Source organism: Lepidochelys kempii, chromosome 12, assembly GCF_965140265.1.
Source record: "Lepidochelys kempii isolate rLepKem1 chromosome 12, rLepKem1.hap2, whole genome shotgun sequence".
NCBI classification, from domain to species: domain Eukaryota; kingdom Metazoa; phylum Chordata; order Testudines; family Cheloniidae; genus Lepidochelys; species Lepidochelys kempii.
Window position 1 is genome coordinate 40,860,388 of NC_133267.1, and position 17,325 is coordinate 40,877,712.

At 41.7% G+C, this 17,325-nt stretch overlaps 1 protein-coding gene across 7 annotated transcripts in view; it reads left to right on the plus strand.

Annotated features, from left to right (window-relative positions):
• The window catches only part of NFAT5 (nuclear factor of activated T cells 5), a 150,384-nt gene that overhangs the window by 37,726 nt on the left and 95,333 nt on the right, over positions 1-17,325 (plus strand). For 3 of the 7 annotated variants that reach the window (XM_073308338.1, XM_073308337.1, XM_073308336.1), the window contains exon 2: positions 13,333-13,458. In XM_073308338.1, coding sequence (XP_073164439.1) covers positions 13,401-13,458 — 58 coding nt within the window. In that variant the 5' untranslated portion in view covers positions 13,333-13,400. Of the gene's footprint in view, positions 1-13,332; positions 13,459-17,325 lie in introns of those variants that run through there. The other 4 variants (XM_073308339.1, XM_073308342.1, XM_073308340.1 and 1 more) reach the window with 3 other exon arrangements.

Sequence of the window (17,325 nt, forward strand, 5' to 3'; positions counted from 1 at the left end):
ATCAGCTTTTCACAGAGAGGGATGGTGAAATGTATTAACTTTTGTTGAACGACTATAAGTTGATTGTGCTTCTTTATGCAGCAGAATACCAGTGAGAACTGGAGTGCTGTTATCTGGGTTTTTCTTCTACTTAGGTGGGAGCGCAGCAAGAGGCTAGGGATTTTATGGTTTGGAAATTGTAGTTCAACATTTGGGTAGCTATTTTGTTGCAAGTATATTTTTATTGAATAAATTAAAGTGGGTTTAAGAATAACTTTATAATTTAAAATATGATGATGAGCTACTTGGTTGGTTGTCACGGATCTTAATTTTTTGGGGTGATAATAGGTAATTTCCTACAAAGAGGGCTGATCTGAACTGTAGGGAACATTCCACAGTACGCTTTAGACACTTCTGGAGGTCATTGGAGAGTGGACGTGAACCTCATTCCAATAACGAGCTTTAGGCAGCTAGCTTGCTTTCTCCTGTTGGTGCAGTTTCACAGACATCTCCTTAAATTTGGGTAGCACCTGAGGATAGAGGACTGGACTTCTCATCAAGGCATTTTACCTAGACCTTGCTAGTATATCACAATACTTCCCTCATCTTTTATATCTACCTCTGACGTCAAGTTTAGTCCTGTAGTTAGAGGGTATCTGGTCAACTGGCCAAAGGAGATCTTGTTGACTACTTTTTTTAAAAAACATTCAAACAGGGAATTATATTTTTATTTCAGACATTTACACTGGGCGTACAGATCAGTAATGGCCAAATAAGAACTAACATTTTCCAGTGTCTTCAATAACAGTAAACTGTTTGAGCTAAGTAATTTAATCCAAATTACAATTATACACACATTAAGCATCTGACAATTTAAGAAACCCAGGAAATGAAGAAATAAATTGAACTGGTTTCTTAATCCACTCTTTTATACTTAAGTACATTGCAAAATATTGTCAGTCACATTGGCACTGTAGGACAGTATCTGAAGGCACAAAAGCCTACTCACAAGCTGAGTGCAAATATATAACCATGGTCAAAATAGTACATTCCATTGTTTGTCATCATAACTCAGGAAGAATTGCTCACGTAAATATATTTCCAATGTTTTCCAAAGCAGCATTTTGCAATAATGCAAATGATGGAGGGCTATATAGAATAAGGATTTTCAAAAGTGCCGAAGAGTTAGATGCCCACTTCTCATTGAAAATCATTGGGGTCAGGTGCCTAACTTCATTATGTGCTTCTGAAAAGTTTCACTTTTTGTGTAGAACACAAAACAATTTACATTAAACTAGTTCAACTGGGAATTAATTTATTTAAAAAATAAAGAATAAAGATCTTGAACATTAACAAATGTAAGAGATTTGGGTTTTCATTCTCAACAGTATTGCATAATTTAAGGTAATAAATAACAGTCTTATTTTTGGGGTGATAGTGGATGCTTGCCTGATGTCAGATACATCATTTTATGCTTCTGTTAAGTAACATAAATGAAGATCCACTGCCAATAGCCAGGAGCCAGTTTTAGCTTGTTGGAGAGTCACAATGAGTCACTATTGTTTTGAGGCATCTCTGAGCCAAAGGGAGTGGTGAAGGATGTGGTCAACAGAATTGTTGTACGATGTCCCTAACGCTTTTATAATTTCAAAAGTGTTTGAATGTAGGGATTGCCATAGTGGATCAGATCAGTGATCCGACAAATCTAATATCCTGTCTCTGACAGTGACCAATACAGTCTACTTCACAGGAAGGTGCAAGTAACCGTGCACAAAACACTTTAATGGAAAACCTGCCCCAAGGAAAGTTTCTTCCTAACCCCTAGTAATTAGAGGTTGGCTTATGCTGTGAAGCAAGAGGGTTTATATCTGTTCCTAAACTTTATTTTTAAAATCCTTACTATTATAACTGGTTATTCTTGTTATTTGCATAAGTATCGTATTTTTGTTTGAATCCTGCTAAGCTCTGGTCTCAGTTATATTTTGTGACAGTGAGTTCCATGGGTAGACTGCATGTTGTGAAGAAAACATGTATCTCTCTGTTTGAAATTTGCCACCTTTAATTGAATATCCTTTTATTGTATTATGAGAGGGCGAATAGAAGTTTCATATCTACCTTTCCATACCATTATTTTGTATACATTTATCATGTCCTCTTGTTTACTTCATAAGGCAGACGGTCCAAATCTTCTCAGTCTCTCTTCATATAAGCACTTTCCAGGGCTCTAATAATTCTCATTCTCTGAGCCCCTGCTTTTTTGCCATATACTTCTTGAGATGGGGCAACTGGAACTGAACAAAATATTCCAGGCAAGTTTATACCACTGATTTATATAATGGTCTTGTCATATTTTCAGAATGATTCTCGGTCTCATTTGTATCGTAGTTAGCATGTTGTATTGAGTTGGAAGCCTAGATATACAGAGGTTGGAGTTTAAACTTCATCATCTTAGATTTGGTTACTGGAGGGAGTACATATATGGATCAACGGTTTGGCAAGTTAAAGGACTGTATATGTGCAAAGTATTCATAGGCGCTGACTCACCGATAGCCAGCTTCCCCCCATCCCAGCATCTCCTGCCTGCCTGCTGGCTTGCCAATCAGCACCTCCCACTCCCTCCTACCGCAATTAGCTGTTTCATGACATGCCGGAGGCTCTGGGAGGGAGGGGGAGGAGTGGGGATGGGGCATGCTGCGGGGGAGAGGGCGAAAGTGGGTGGGAAGAGATGGAGCAGGGGTGAGAGCAGGGCCTGGGGTGGAGGGGGGTGTAAATAAAATTGCAATAGTTCTAAAAGCAAAACAGGTTGCCTCATCATAAGCTGAAATACATTTCACAGGCTGTCTCCCTTCAGCTTCGGACCGTGCCTCCCACAGTTCAGTGATGTTTCTCTTTGTCTTCCAAAAGATCTTTCTTCCTTGTGTCGAGGTGGGGAAGGTAACGGGGAAGCCAGTGTCTCTTATTTTGTATCCTCTTCCTCCTCTGTGAGGAATACTCTCCCAGCTGGGGTGCAGACAATCGATCTTTGGTGTATGAGATTTAAAATGTCTTTCAGGTGAATAGTAAATTTCTTGCTCACATCTGTGTATGTGATGTTTGAAGCCTCTTCAGGGATGATATGCAAGGCCTTTGTTTACAGTCCTTTTGCTATCTCTAAGAACCTAGACTGCATTGATAGACTCAGCATGTTTTAGTAACAAACAAACATATAGCAAAATCTCATAACTTCATTACAGTAATGTTCAACAGATTGACTTTTCAAATGATACCTCACAAGGCATACTTTGTACAACATATATCATAACTTCCGCTGAAACAGAAGGGGACCTGCAAGCCACATCCTGTATGTTGAACTAAGGCAAAATTAGCATACATATGTTTGGGACCTTTCACCTAAATAGATGGTGATGAACTAAAGCATAAGTCCATATATGACTGCGGCCTTTAACATAGAGGATGCGTTAAAGCAGGTTGACGTAGGGGCTTTCCTAAATTCAGACCCTTTTAAAACTTAACAGGTACACCACAACTTAAAACTTGGAAAGAACCGAAATAACCAGTTAGGACAGAAATAACAAATGTGATACCTAACCACAAAAGGGCCATTGTAACAAATGGACGTATATGATAATAAGTTGAGATTACTGATATACTAATCTGTAGGAAAAAGACACCCCAACATTAGTAAGGTGAGGAAACGCAAATAAGGAAAAGGGGGAAAAATCCCCTACTGAATATGCATCAAACATAGTGGGGTCAGCGTAGTGTGTTATAAAAGTGACATCCCAGCCTAGGAGCGGTAGGAGAAAGAGATGTAGTCTCTGGGAGGTGCCAAAATGACGGCCACTTGTGATGATGGGAAGGTGATGGTGATGAGGAAGATGATGGCTAACATTTCAGATTGTTCTGTAGAAGATGGTGTGAGTATATGGATGTGCAGATGTACATTCTGTAGTATATCTATCTGCTTACTGAGTTAGGGTGTTTGTGACTGCTAAATGTATTAATAAACTATATTTGTAAATATAAGAGTTCCTATAGTGCAGGGGTCTCAAAGTCCTGGCCTGCGAGCCATCTGCGGCCCGAGAACCTCCCCGCTGCGGCCCAAGGAGGAGAGACGCATGCGGCCAAGCTGCCGGCCATGTCTGCTGCAGGCTCTGCCCCCCGTAGCTCCCATTGGCTGGGTGAGAGGGACACAGATACCATCACTAGTCGCCAGGCAGAGTCAGCCATGGAGGCAGCATCATTAGTTACTGGGCAGAGTCAGCCATGGGGGCAAAAAGAACAGGAGTACTTGTGGCACCTTAGAGACTAACAAATTTATTTGAGCATAAGCTTTCGTGAGCTACAGCTCACTTCATCAGATGCATTCAGTGGAAAATACGTTGGGGAGATTTATATACACAGAGAACATGAAACAGTGGGTGTTACCGTACACACTGTAAGGAGAGTGATCACTTAAGATGAGCTAATACCAGCGGGGGGAGAAAACCTTTTGCAGTGATAATCAAGGTGGGCCATTTCCAGCAGTTCACAAGAACGTCTGAGGAACGGGGGGGATAGTTTAACTTTGTGTAATGACCCGTCCACTCCCAGTCTCTATTCAAGCCTAAGTTAATTGTATCCAGTTTGCAAATTAATTCCAATTCAGCTGTCTCTCATTGGAGTCTGTTCTTGAAGTTTTTTTGTTGAGGAATTGTCAGTTTTAGGTCTCTAATTGAGTAACCAGAGAGATTGAAGTGTTCTCCGACTGGTTTTTGAATGTTCTAATTCTTGACGTCTGATTTGTGCCCATTTATTCTTTTATGTAGAGACTGTCCAGTTTGACCAATGTACATGGCAGAGGGGCATTGCTGGCACATGATGGCATATATCACATTGGTGGATGTGCAGGTGAACGAGCCTCTGACAGTGTGGCTGATGTGATTAGACCCTATGATGGTGTCCCCTGAATAGATATGTGGGCACAATTGGCAACGGGCTTTGTTGCAAGAATAGGTTCCTGGGTTAGTGGTTCTATTGTGTGGTGTGTGGTTGCTGGCGAAGATTTGCTTCAGGTTGGGGGGCTGTCTGTAAGCAAGGACTGGCCTGTCTCCCAAGATCTGTGAGAGTGATGGGTCGTCCTTCAGGATAGGTTGTAGATCCTTGATGATGCGTTGGAGAGGTTTTAGTTGGGGACTGAAGGTGATGGCTAGTGGCCTTCTGTTATTTTCTTTGTTGGGCCTGTCCTATAGTAGATGACTTCTGGGTACTCTTCTGGCTCGGTCAGTCTGTTTCTTCACTTCCTCAGGTGGGTATTGTAGTTGTAAGAATGCTTGACAGAGATCTTGTAGGTGTTTGTCTCTGTCTGAGGGGTTGGAGCAAATGCAGTTGTATCGTAGAGCTTGGTTGTAGACCATGGATCGTGTGGTGTGATCTGGGTGAAAGCTGGAGGCATGTAGGTAGGAATAGTGGTCAGTAGGTTTCCGCTACAGGGTGGTGGTTATGTGACCGTCGCTTATTAGCACCATAGTGTCCAGGAAGTGGATCTCTTGTGTGGACTGGGCCAGGTTGAGGTTGATGGTGGGATGGAAATTGTTGAAATCATGGTGGAATTCCTCAAGGGCTTCTTTTCCATGGGTCCAGATGATGAAGATGTCATCAATGTAGCACAAGTAGAGTAGGGGCATTAGGGGACGAGAGCTAAGGAAGTGTTGTTCTAAGTCAGCCATAAAAATGTTGGCATACTGTGGGGCCATGCGGGTACCCATAGCAGTGCTGCTGATTTGAAGGTATTGTCCCCAAATGTGAAATAGTTATGGACAAAGTTTGAGGACAAAGTCACAAAGTTCAGCCATCAGGTTTGCCGTGACATTATTGGGGAAACTGTTCCTGATGGCTTGTAGTCCATCTTTGTGTGGAATGTTGGTGTAGAGGGCTTCTACATCCATAGTGGCCAGGATGGTGTTTTCAGGAAGATCACCGATGGATTGTAGTTTCCTCAGGAAATGACCTCCTGGGTCGTCACATGCAATCCAGAAATATAATCCTGTCCCAAATTTATCAAGCTCCATCTTAAAACCAGTTAGGTTGTTTGCCACCACTATGGTTATTGGAAGCATGTTCCAGAACCTCACTCCTCTTTATGGTAGAAACCTTCTTCTAATTCCCAGCCTGTATATATTCATGGCAAGTTCAGGGCAACTGCACCTATACATCTCCTTTATGGTTCAGCAAGGGCAGCCACTCTCAAGCTTCCAGCTCCCCTGGCCATCATCTCTCTTGAGTGGAGACCCAAGACTCCATTCTGACCAAATAGGTCCCTGTTTTCTCTCTCATTTCCAGCAAAAGACAGTCTGCCTAGACAGGCCTGCTTGCTTCTCCCCTCAGAGACAGTACATAGTGTCATTGGCAACAGTTATAAGATACCACACAGCACTTCCTGTGAAAGCCTATTTATTTTTAAGGTAAAAGCACTAGAGAGAGAACTTATATCACAGCCAGTTTATACCCATTTGTTCTGGTGCCAGCGCTGTCCTTGAGCTTAAATATCTCTTCTCCGTTCCTGGTGTTTACCGTCCTGAATAGAGAACAATCATATCGCCTCAGCCTTTATTTTGCTGGGTTAAACAAGCCTAGCTCTTTTGATTTCTTCTTGTAAGGTAAGTTCTTCATTCCCCTGATCATCTTCATAGCCCTTCTTTGCACCTGTTCCAGATTGGATTTATCTTTCTTGAACATGGGTGACCTGACTCGTATAGTGTATTCCAGATGAGATCTTAACAGTGCATTGTTCAATGGCATTAATACTTCTCTATCTTTGCTGGAATTACCTTATGTGATACATCCTAGGATCCAGTTTGCCCTTTTCACAGCTGCATCGCTTTGATGACTCACAGTAATCCTGTGATTGACTAATATACCCAGTTCTCTCTCTTCTGTCCTTTTCTGTTTTTTTTAAAAGTAATATAGGGATTGCAGCCTCTTTCCCTTATGATAATGTGTGCCTGGAAGAGGGTAGTCTGTCCCCTGTAAAGGGTAGTTTTGGGCCAGGACAGACTGGACTGGGACCCAGTAAAGAAGATAGTTGGAAGCACTGTATTTTGTTTGGACTTCATTTGGAACTCGTTTTTACCCCAAGAGGGATGGACTTTTGACTTTGACTAGAGGGCTAGAAGTACCACAGTGGCCTACAAGCCTGGGGAAGACTGTTGGCAGTGGAGAAGCTGAGGCAGCAGATGTGTCTCAGCTCTGGATTGGGGAAAGTGGTGTTACAATGCCAAATGTATTTTGGTCAGTCACTAAGGCCTTATCCTTTCCCCTTTCTTTTTAATATATTTTTTCCATTTAGATTGTAATCTCTCTAGCGCAGAGAAACTCTATTCTTGCAAGCCTGTAAAGTGCAATGCATAGTAATGGCATTATGTAAGTGAGTTAATCTACAGGGTTCTCAAACTGTGGGTCGCTACCTTGTTTTAATGGGGTCGCCAGGGCTGGTGTTAGACTTGCTGAGGCCCAGAGCCCAAGCCCAAGGGCTTCAGCCCTGGGCAGTGGGGCTCAGTCTTTGGCTTCAGCTGCAGGCGGCGGGGCTTAGGTTACAGGCCTGGGGCTAAAGCCCTTGGGCTTAGGCTTTGGCCTCCCCACCCAGGGCTTGGGTGGGCTCAGCCTATGGTCCCTGTCTCCTGGCGTTGTGTAGTAATTTTTGTTCTCAATTAAGTTTGAGAACCACAGATCTACATTATATGGTTTTAAGCTGAAGGGTCTGGTCTTTTCTATGGGTGTAATTCCCATTATTTTATATTGGAGTGTTTATATGTGCACTCATTTGAAAATAGCCTAGGTCTTGAACTTCCTTTCACGCTTCTGTTCTCTTTGCCTTTTAGTTAAATATGTATTTTGTAATTTGTACGGTGCTATTTAAAATAAATAAATTAAAATGTACCTTTAACACTCTGGATTAAGAAATAGAGCTCAGGATTTAAATCTTCTGGACAAATATTTTGACTCAGAATATTTAGGTGAATAAATGTCTTGGGTTGGTGTGTCAAAATATATTGTGTCTGAAATCTTGCATGCTTTTTTTGATGTGCTAATACAGTTAGTACTTCACAAATGAAGATGAGCGCAGATGAACTTCTTTCCAAGTCTAGCTTTCCATTCCTACTGTTACATGCATCAAGGAGATGCATAACTTAGCTAGCTGATGGACTGGGAGGATTAAAGTATTAAAAGCTGAAATAGACTAAAGACCTGTTTATTGCCTACAAGAACAATGTGTCTTCTGGTGCCACATGATTGTTCAAATTTTTTAGCTAAAAAAGTTAAATATTGAGCTGTAAATTCATTCCTTCTCACCCGCAATATTACTTTAAGCGAACAGGGCCCCGTGATATTGAGTTTGGGATACAAATCATACTTAGCGTGACACAAGTGCATGTAGCGATAAGTCCCAGGAGAGACCGTTTAGCTTCCAGGTATCAAAAACGTGCTAGCAGACTCCCTCACAGATGCTTTGCTATTGACCTTGAGTGGGAGTTACACAACTTTATGGTGAGCACTGTTTTAGCTGTATGGGGAACCCCCATAAGGGACCTATTGGCCTCTCAAACAGGAAGTGCAACATATACTACTCCAGAAGAGCCCTAAGATGTCACTCTCAGGGTGTTACTGTATTTTTTCCTTGGCCAGACCATCTGAACTATGTCTTCCCTCTCTTACCCCTCCTACCTTGGGTCTTATGGAAGACTCATCAGGACAGGACACAAGTCATCCTCATCACCCCCACTGACCCAAACAGTTTTGGTTCCTGAGTCTCCTATGTATGTCATCTCAGTCACCAGTCAGCATTCACCTTTTTTTCTGATCTTCTGATCCATGGGAAGGGCAAAATCAGACACCCCAATCCCCAACCATTCCATCTCAGATGATGGTTTTTGGATTGGCATCGATTCTAGAACATTCATGCCCTGAAGCTGTACAAAGCATCCTTATTAATAATAGAAAGGATTCCACTAGAAAATGGTACTTAACTTAGCTCTGATGGCAGATCCACCTTATGCTATATTCCATATAGAGAAGGTCTCATTGCACTTACATCCTAGTGTAGCCAATGATTTTAGTTTATTATCCATTTATTGTGTGATATGATTAATCAGTTATATTACATATGTTCATTGTATGTTAGAGTTAATTTGTAGGATTATAAAAGTATAAGATTGATCAGTATTTAGAGGAACAAAGTATTAGACATGAGTAAGACCAGCTGAAACATGAGAACCTGTTGAGGCCTGCAAGACTTTACCTTAGCAATTTTAGGTCTTGGAGACAAGAAATGATGACATAAATGACCGGAAGATATCCTGATGCCCTAAGATTATGGGAAAAGAGATACCAACTGGTACGATTGCAAAAAATTACTCAGAAGATTAATATTGGATCATAAAAACACTGTAAAGGCGCATCTGTCTCCGACATGTCTTAACCACAGGATACAGGTTGTGTGTGTCAGCGCTAATGAGGATAAAGGGAACTTACGCAGCCTATAGAAAATTGGGGGTCCCTTAAGTTTCCAATGGACACAGACCAGTAAGAGAAAAGAGGGTTGACATTTTTATGGACTTGTGCTGAATGTAGGTATAGATAGAATCACATTTTAAAAGGGATGCCTAGAACGGGAATATTTGAGCTCCCTATGGGAGACTCCACCATTCCTCTACTGATGATCAAGCCATGAGAGACCCATCAGACCCTGACACTGTTGTTAAGGATGTGAGTCCCTAGCCTCTGTTTGCCAGAAGCTGGGAATGGGTGATAAGGGATGGATCACTTGATGATGACCTGTTCTGTTTGTTCCCTCCGGGGCACCTGGCACTGTCCACTGTCAGAAGACCAGATACTGCACTAGATGGACCTTTGATCTGACCCAGTATGTCCATTCTTATGTTATGTTCTGTGACAGGGCAAGGCCAGATGGCTATAGAAAAGTAGTGGGAGATAGATATATTAGCTCCAGGCTAAACAAATCCCTGGTACCAGGATAAGTGAAATGGCAGCTGCTCCAGGTCAATTAAGACATGTGGGGCCAATTAAGAACTTTCCAGAAGGCAGGGAGAAGGCTACGTTGATTGGGACACCTGAAGCCAATCAGGGGCTGGCTGAAACTAGTTAAAAGCCTTCCAGTTAGTCAGGTGGGGGGGCATGTCAGGAGCTGTAGGAGGAAATTGCGCTGTTGGAGAGATTGAGTAGTACACACCATATCGGGCATGAGGATGGAGGCCCTGAGGTAAGGGTGAAGTGGAGCTTGAGGCAGTGAGGGCTGCTGTGGGGGAAGTAACCCAGGGAATTGTACATGTCATGTTTCTAAAAGGTCAGCAATCATAGCTGATACTATTAGGCGCCCTGGGCTGGAGCCCAGGAATAGAGGGTGGGCCTGGGCTCCCCCCACCACCTTTGCCCCCTGATTAATCACTGAGACTGGGAAACAGCAGAGACTGTGCAAGGAAGGATAACTTCTCCTCACCTCCCTCACTGGCTTATGATGAAAATGGCTCAGTAGACTGTGACCCTTGTCTCTAGAGAAAGAAGGTTACGTGGAGGGTCACAGTGAGCCTCTGAGGCTAGCGGAAGCTGCCAGGAAACGCGGGACCCATGGAGGCAAGGACAGAGCTTTGTCACAGTTCTTATAATATATTTGTAACTTGTGCATAGGTCTGTATAGAATTTCTATATGCTTGGGCAATGATAACTTTAATTGTAACTTGAATAAATTTGTAAAATAGACTAGACCTTATATTTGTGACTCTATGTGTAGTCACTACCTTTGATCTTTGTGTTCTGAGAGACTCTAACTCTGAAGCAAGTAGCAAATGTGACTTTCACTCTGTTAAACTTGAAACTGTAGCTACCAGAGCTGAACCCCAGTGGTGTAATACCACATTACATAATTCATGTTAAATAAAATAAAAGGCTACACTAGGTTCACACCCAAAGAAATTTCAGAATTTCCGCTGAACCAGTCAGTTCACTTAAAATGTATTCTTTCCAAAAGCGCACACATCTGCAGAAGAGAGGAGGCTTCATTCCTCGACATGTGCCAAGCATTAGCTGTTTACCTGCAAAGAACAATATCAATCAGAAAATCTCCCAGACTGTTTATCTCCATAGCAGAAAAAGTTTGAGGTCAAGGTATATCCTCTCATAGAATATATAAATGGATCTTGGGCTGTATTTTACTTTGCTATCAGCTGTCTAATTTTTCTGACCCTCCTGAGCATGAGGGCTCGTTCCATGAAAACACACATGACATCAATGGTATCGCTTCAAGATGTGCCTCTGTGTGACTTTTGCAAAGCAGCTATGTGAAGTTCCATCCACATGTTTGTGAGGCACTATGCTTTAAGACAGGACTCCTTCATTGACTCATCCTTTGGAATGAGAGTCCTTCAAACCGTTCTGCCATCTGCCTCTTCACACCCTCCTATGTGAGTACTGCTTGTCAGTCACCCACAGTGGAATACACATCGGGACCAGCACTTGAAGAAAAAAAGAAAGTTACTTAAATTCATAACTGGAGGATTTTCTACATGTGTGGTCCCTAGCTATATTCTACTACCTGTCCTCCTTCCCCTCTCCTTTAGCCCATCTTTGGATTCATGGTAGAGAAAGAACTGGGGAGGCTGTTGGTCTGCCCCACCCTTTGTTTCTTTGGTTGGAAGTACCAGGAGACCAAGGGCAAATGCGTGGCCCAACAGACGCTGCTTTCAAGATTCTGTGGCTCCAGGGGCATGGAGCGCATCTGTGTATCCATAGCGGAATACAGATAGGGACTACATATCTCCAATTATGAAGATAAGTAACTTTCTTATTCACAGGCCAGTTACTATCCAAATAATCAGTGAGAGTTTCTTCACTCTTCCCCATTTAGTGAGCTTCTGAGTTTGAGGGACATGATAAGCAATTGCTATATATGTCTTATAGTTATTCAGGGTTAGATTTCTCAAACCTTTTTTGTCTTGAACATATATATATGCCATTCATTATAGAATTGACTCTGGATAGAGGTTTTTAGTCAGTTGCATTGTCAGCCTGACTGTACTTTTGTAATTAAATGAAGTTCCTCTTACAGAAGAAATGCTGTGCAAGTCTTGATTACTTTAGGTTTGATTGGACAGCATGGTTGTTTGTTGTCAGACAAATTTTCAATAATGCATATAGAATTTTGCATATATCTGGCATATAAGTATCGTGATACAGGGGAAGTCAAGGTTTTCTGGCATTTTGGAATGCACATGTATACCCATTTGCATGTGTACATCAGAGTATTTGTATGCCTAAACTGGGTGCATGAAACAGTAATGGTATGCATTTGTGCATCACTTTTGGAGAGATGGCTCCATACCTGCCTGTTAATATCTTACTAAAGACCCATGTTTCTGGCTTTACCAAGTGTGCTAATAAATACACTGTAAAGTAGATAGATGGCATATTCTTATTGTCTGAATGCAGTGGCAGCTTTTATTATGGGGCTCATTTTAAATAATTGTGATTACAGGTGAATAGTTAACCTTTGAATCAGCAGTAAAAGTGGAAGAGCAGAGTGAATTTGGTGTTAGGTGACTTAACATCTTGAACTTTGCTGTTGTGGTTTTGTGTCAGGCATGTGGAGTGTAGCAGCCATAACTGTTTCACAACAGATACGTTCACAAAAATACTTATTTATACTGCCACACATTATCGTAGAGTCTGAGGGCCTTCCACATAAAACAGCATCTCTAGCGTGTTCTGGCTCTTTTCTGATACCCTTTCAGTTTATAGAATCTTCGTTTGGGATAGGTTCATTTATTTATTTATTTTGGTTGGGACGGGGAGGGAAAGAGGTGACGTGTGTTGTGACCACGATTATGGTTATCATGACAAAGATTTATTAAATAGGAAGGTTTTACATTATTTCCTAAATGTTGTTCTATTCTCCACTGGAAGCTGTTTCCACTGCTTGATACTGAGAGTAGTTTTGTTTCCAGATCTCAGGTGGTTTGTTCTGGGTTTCATCATCTGCATTGTTTCAAAGGCATCCTTATGTGTTGCAGGTTCATAGATGCTTGTGTTCATAGATGGTCACTCTGTGCCTTGAAAGGGAAAATGCAAATTTGCTCAGTCTTCAAAACTTGTGTATTTTAAGTTTAATTTTTTTTAAATCAACTTGATTCTATGGGTCAGTGATCTCCAAGAAATTTACCTATACAGCAACTTATGAAGCGTCTTGAGATGCCACATCGATGGTCTATATTCCTAGACTAAAATCTTTAATATAATCCATGTTTATAAAAATGACAGTTGATCTCTGTGTTTAAACCCCTCTTCTCCTTTTTATTCTCTCAGAATCTGTCTATGACCTCCTCCCAAAGGAGTTGCAGTTACCACCCTCCAGAGAAACATCTGTAGCATCCATGAGCCAAACAAGCGGTGGTGAGGCAGGTTCGCCTCCTCCAGCTGTAGTTGCTGCTGGTAAGCATTCCGCTTTGCTCAGTTATATCCTTAAGATGTGTAGTATTCTGGCCAACATGAACAGTGCTGGCAAAGTTTGGAGTCTGAGACGATTATGAAGAAATAAATGAGAGCTCATTCTAGGAGACTAACAGTCAAACTGATATACATTACAATAACATGTTACCTTAATCATACTTGCATTACATGCATAATGTACTTACAACCAAGAAATGTAATACTGTGCTTTTCCCACTGGTAGTCTTCAACACCATAGGTGTGTACTAACTCCTAGAATGCACTCTTCTCTTCAGATATGGTAGGCACCAATTTGGAACTGAGTCAATGTGTGTAAAACAATGAATTCCACATAGCATAAAAGATAGAATATGAGATGGTATTTTGGCCTTAAGTCTTTTATCAGGCTATAGGAAGAAAAAATACCATGTTTTCCTTGGTATGGCCTGAAGAAGCTCTCAGGATTAAACCACACTTAGATATATTTTCTGTTGTTGCATGTGCTGTAATCTTTTTATTGCATATTAAAACATAAATAACTACTTAATGTGATTTCATATTTATCAAAAATGTCTGAAAGTATTATTTAAATTAGGTACACCATTTAGAATTAAGCACATTTCTTTTTATAATGTGTCATTTTGGAGAAAGTGTGGGACATGACACTTAAACTTTATTTACAAAATACTAAGATCATCTCCTTATGCAGAATATTTTAAACTTAAAGCATAAAGTCCCTTTTATTGATTTTTGTTTTTAAAAAAATTCGTAGGGAAGTGTGAGTCCATTGCTAAGGATAAAGTTTTGATTTGTGAGGTTGGCACCAGTGCTCTCCAGAGTGCTAGTGCGTAGCTGGAACTCTTAGGTCAGCTGTATAGACTAGTAAGCAGTTTAACTTTAGCAAAAAGGCAAACCAATCATTGTGCCCATGGCTTATACCTCTTCCCTAATGGGCTGAGATTTCTTGAATAATTGGATCCCTGTAATCTTTATAACGTTATATTAAGTTTGAGAGAGGTGTGTTGACCATCAGTTGATGTTCTAGAAAATTAACGTTTGAGGTGGGGGTGCTGGTAGCTGCATTATGCAGCTTTTGCTGTAGATTCATGTGCATTAACCTTCTATATAAAAACATGCCCCAGAAATGCACAGTGCCCTAAACAGACTTCCTGGTTGGGTGCTGAAAAGGTTTAAATCTGGAAGAGAAACTTACAGCACTGATCACCGTTCATGTTTTGCCAGACATTTTCTGACCGAGCCAGTGGATTTAATTGTGTACTGTGGAGCTTGCTAGTCATTAGATTTATAAAAAGTGGTAATTTCTTTTACAAGTGTTTGATTCCAAAAGATTTTAAATTACAAGATATTTTAGCTCAGTTCTTAATTATGAATCTGGTTTAAAGGTACAGCAACAATTGAGCACTATTGCAGAAACACAGATTTTTTAAAAAACTGTTACAGTTAAATTCACAGATAGAAATGTAACTGCTAATTATGTTTGTACCTTTACTGAGACAATTTTTGAGCATTTGAATTGAGATAAACAGAACTAAATGTCTGTTCCTGCTAGGTTTTTAGCATCTGCTGACAGTCAATCCAGATCGGTTTAAAAAGCTGGGAATGTGGTAGCTGTGTTTGGGTTACACTGCAGCATTGACAGTTCAAGATTATAACAGGGTTCCAAAAAGAACTAGATAAATTAATGGAGGACAGGTCCATCAATGGCTGTTAGCCAGGATGGGCAGGGATGGTGTCCCTAGCCTTTGTTTGCCAGAAGCTGGGAATGGGCGACGGGATAGATCATTTGATTGCCTGTTCTGCTCATTCCCTCTGAAGCACCTGGCATTGGCCACTGTTGGAAGACAGGATACTGGGCTAGATGGACCTGACCTGGTAGGGCCTTATGTTCTTTCCTTTAAAGAAAACTGAAATAAAATAATGTAGATCAGAGGTTTATTTGTAAACATTGGAAGAAGGTTCCATGTTCACTGAACTAAAAGGTGTCTTTAATGTCACTTTGTGATGAAGATTCTTCTGCATCAGAATTGTGAAAAGCCAGTTGGGTTTTTAGATTTCACAGGGTGCAGTTAAAAAGCTGGATCAAAAGTGGCATACTTGATTGTAAAATTGTAAAGAATTTAACAGCTTAGATCATATAAACTTTGTTAACAATTAGCATAAAACATTAAAGTATGGATCTCATTACTGATGTCACCTGTCATAAAAGTGAGTGTCCGAAGGATTGAATCTTGGTATTTTAAATAGTGTTTCATTAGTACCTTGAAGCCCCAGTCAGTGATCAGCACCATTGTGCTGTGCACACATGTAACAACTGTGATGGTCCATAACCCAAAGAGTTTGACTGGGGCTTTTGAAGGAACCTAAGGGAGTTATGTGCCCATATCTAATTGACTTTCAGTGGCAGTTAGGTGACTAATTCCCTTAGACCCCCAGTGAAAACCCCAGACTACACTTTCAGAATGTGACAGGAGTCAACAGAAGTGTAAAACAGACATAATGCAAGTGAATCTACTGTTTGAGTAATACATAGCAGTGGAAGGGTTCTTCCCCTCTTTGCCTCCACCATCTGGTGCAGTTTGGGAGAAGGCTTCTCTCCCCAAAAAAACCAACCATGTGGAGAGCTGAACAGGACCACCTGTGTCTCTTTCCCCTGTGAACTTAGGACAGTTTTGGAGGTTGTAAGGGAAGAAACACCCCCTTTGTCTCCAAGATTGGGAGAGGCTGCTTGGGTTAGTCTGGTAAATTTTGGACCTGACTTGTGACCGCTCCATTTGGAAGCTGGCAATAGGAGAAGAAACAGCCCCCTCCACAAACAATAGGAGAGAGTGGAGAAGTGAGTGTGAGGCTCTGTCGTGGACCCAGTGGGCTGGTTACTAGTGTTGCCACAAGATCCCTGATCATTCTGCTGCTGCATCAGTGCCAGTGGCTCTGCTGCACTCCCTCCAAGCAGACTTCTGATCTGCCACGGAGAGGTGAGATGAGGGCCAAGTCTCTTTTCCTCCCCACCATCTCCTCCACACAGCAAGGAGCCCTCTCTGAGCATGTAGGATTTGCCCAGTGCAAAGAGAGAGATTCTGGGCTGGGGAGATTCAGAGACTCTGCCTTCCATCTTTCCCCTTGACCAAACGTCTGCAAGGAGGGGAGCCCAGTAGTCCTGCTTCAGTGGGAGGTCTGGGAAGTTTACACTTAGGGCTGGAGTTAGTAGACTGGAGCCCAGGCTGGGCTCGCCTAGAGGATTACACATGCCTTCTTTTTGAATGTTTTGGAGGGATTGATTCTCTTATTCCCAGGGGAGCCATAGTTTCCAGTTGTGGTGGGTTACACTTCCCCAGCCCTCTTCTCAGTTCTCTCTCAATTCCTGTGAAGGAGGAGTTTGTTTCTCCCCTATACCCAAAATTCTCCAGGTTCCCAAAGGAAGGGGGCACAGGTGCTTCAGTCAGAAGGCTGCTATTTCTCCTTCTTTGGAAGGAACAGTATTCCTCTGTGCTGCACTAGTTCCTTTTTGGGTGCACCCCTCTCTATTGTATGCCCCAATTGTCTTAGGGTTGTTGCAGTCTCTTCAGGCAGCTGCCACAGCTGGCCCTGACTCTTGCAGTATAAGGAATCTATTTGAATGAGGTTCCTTTCTGTTAATAGGAAAAAAAGTGGGAAGGTCACTCCAGGCTCCCTGTGCGTATTGTAGAGAGAGAAAGAGGGCTGTGTGTATTTATACTTAATTTAAAAAACCAAGATTGGCCATTCACTCATCTTGATTGTCACTTTTAAAAAGTGGTTAGTAAAAGAGCACAGACGCACATTCAAGTGGCTGACGTAGAAATGGTAAAGTTGGGAAGAAAGGTGACCTTGTCA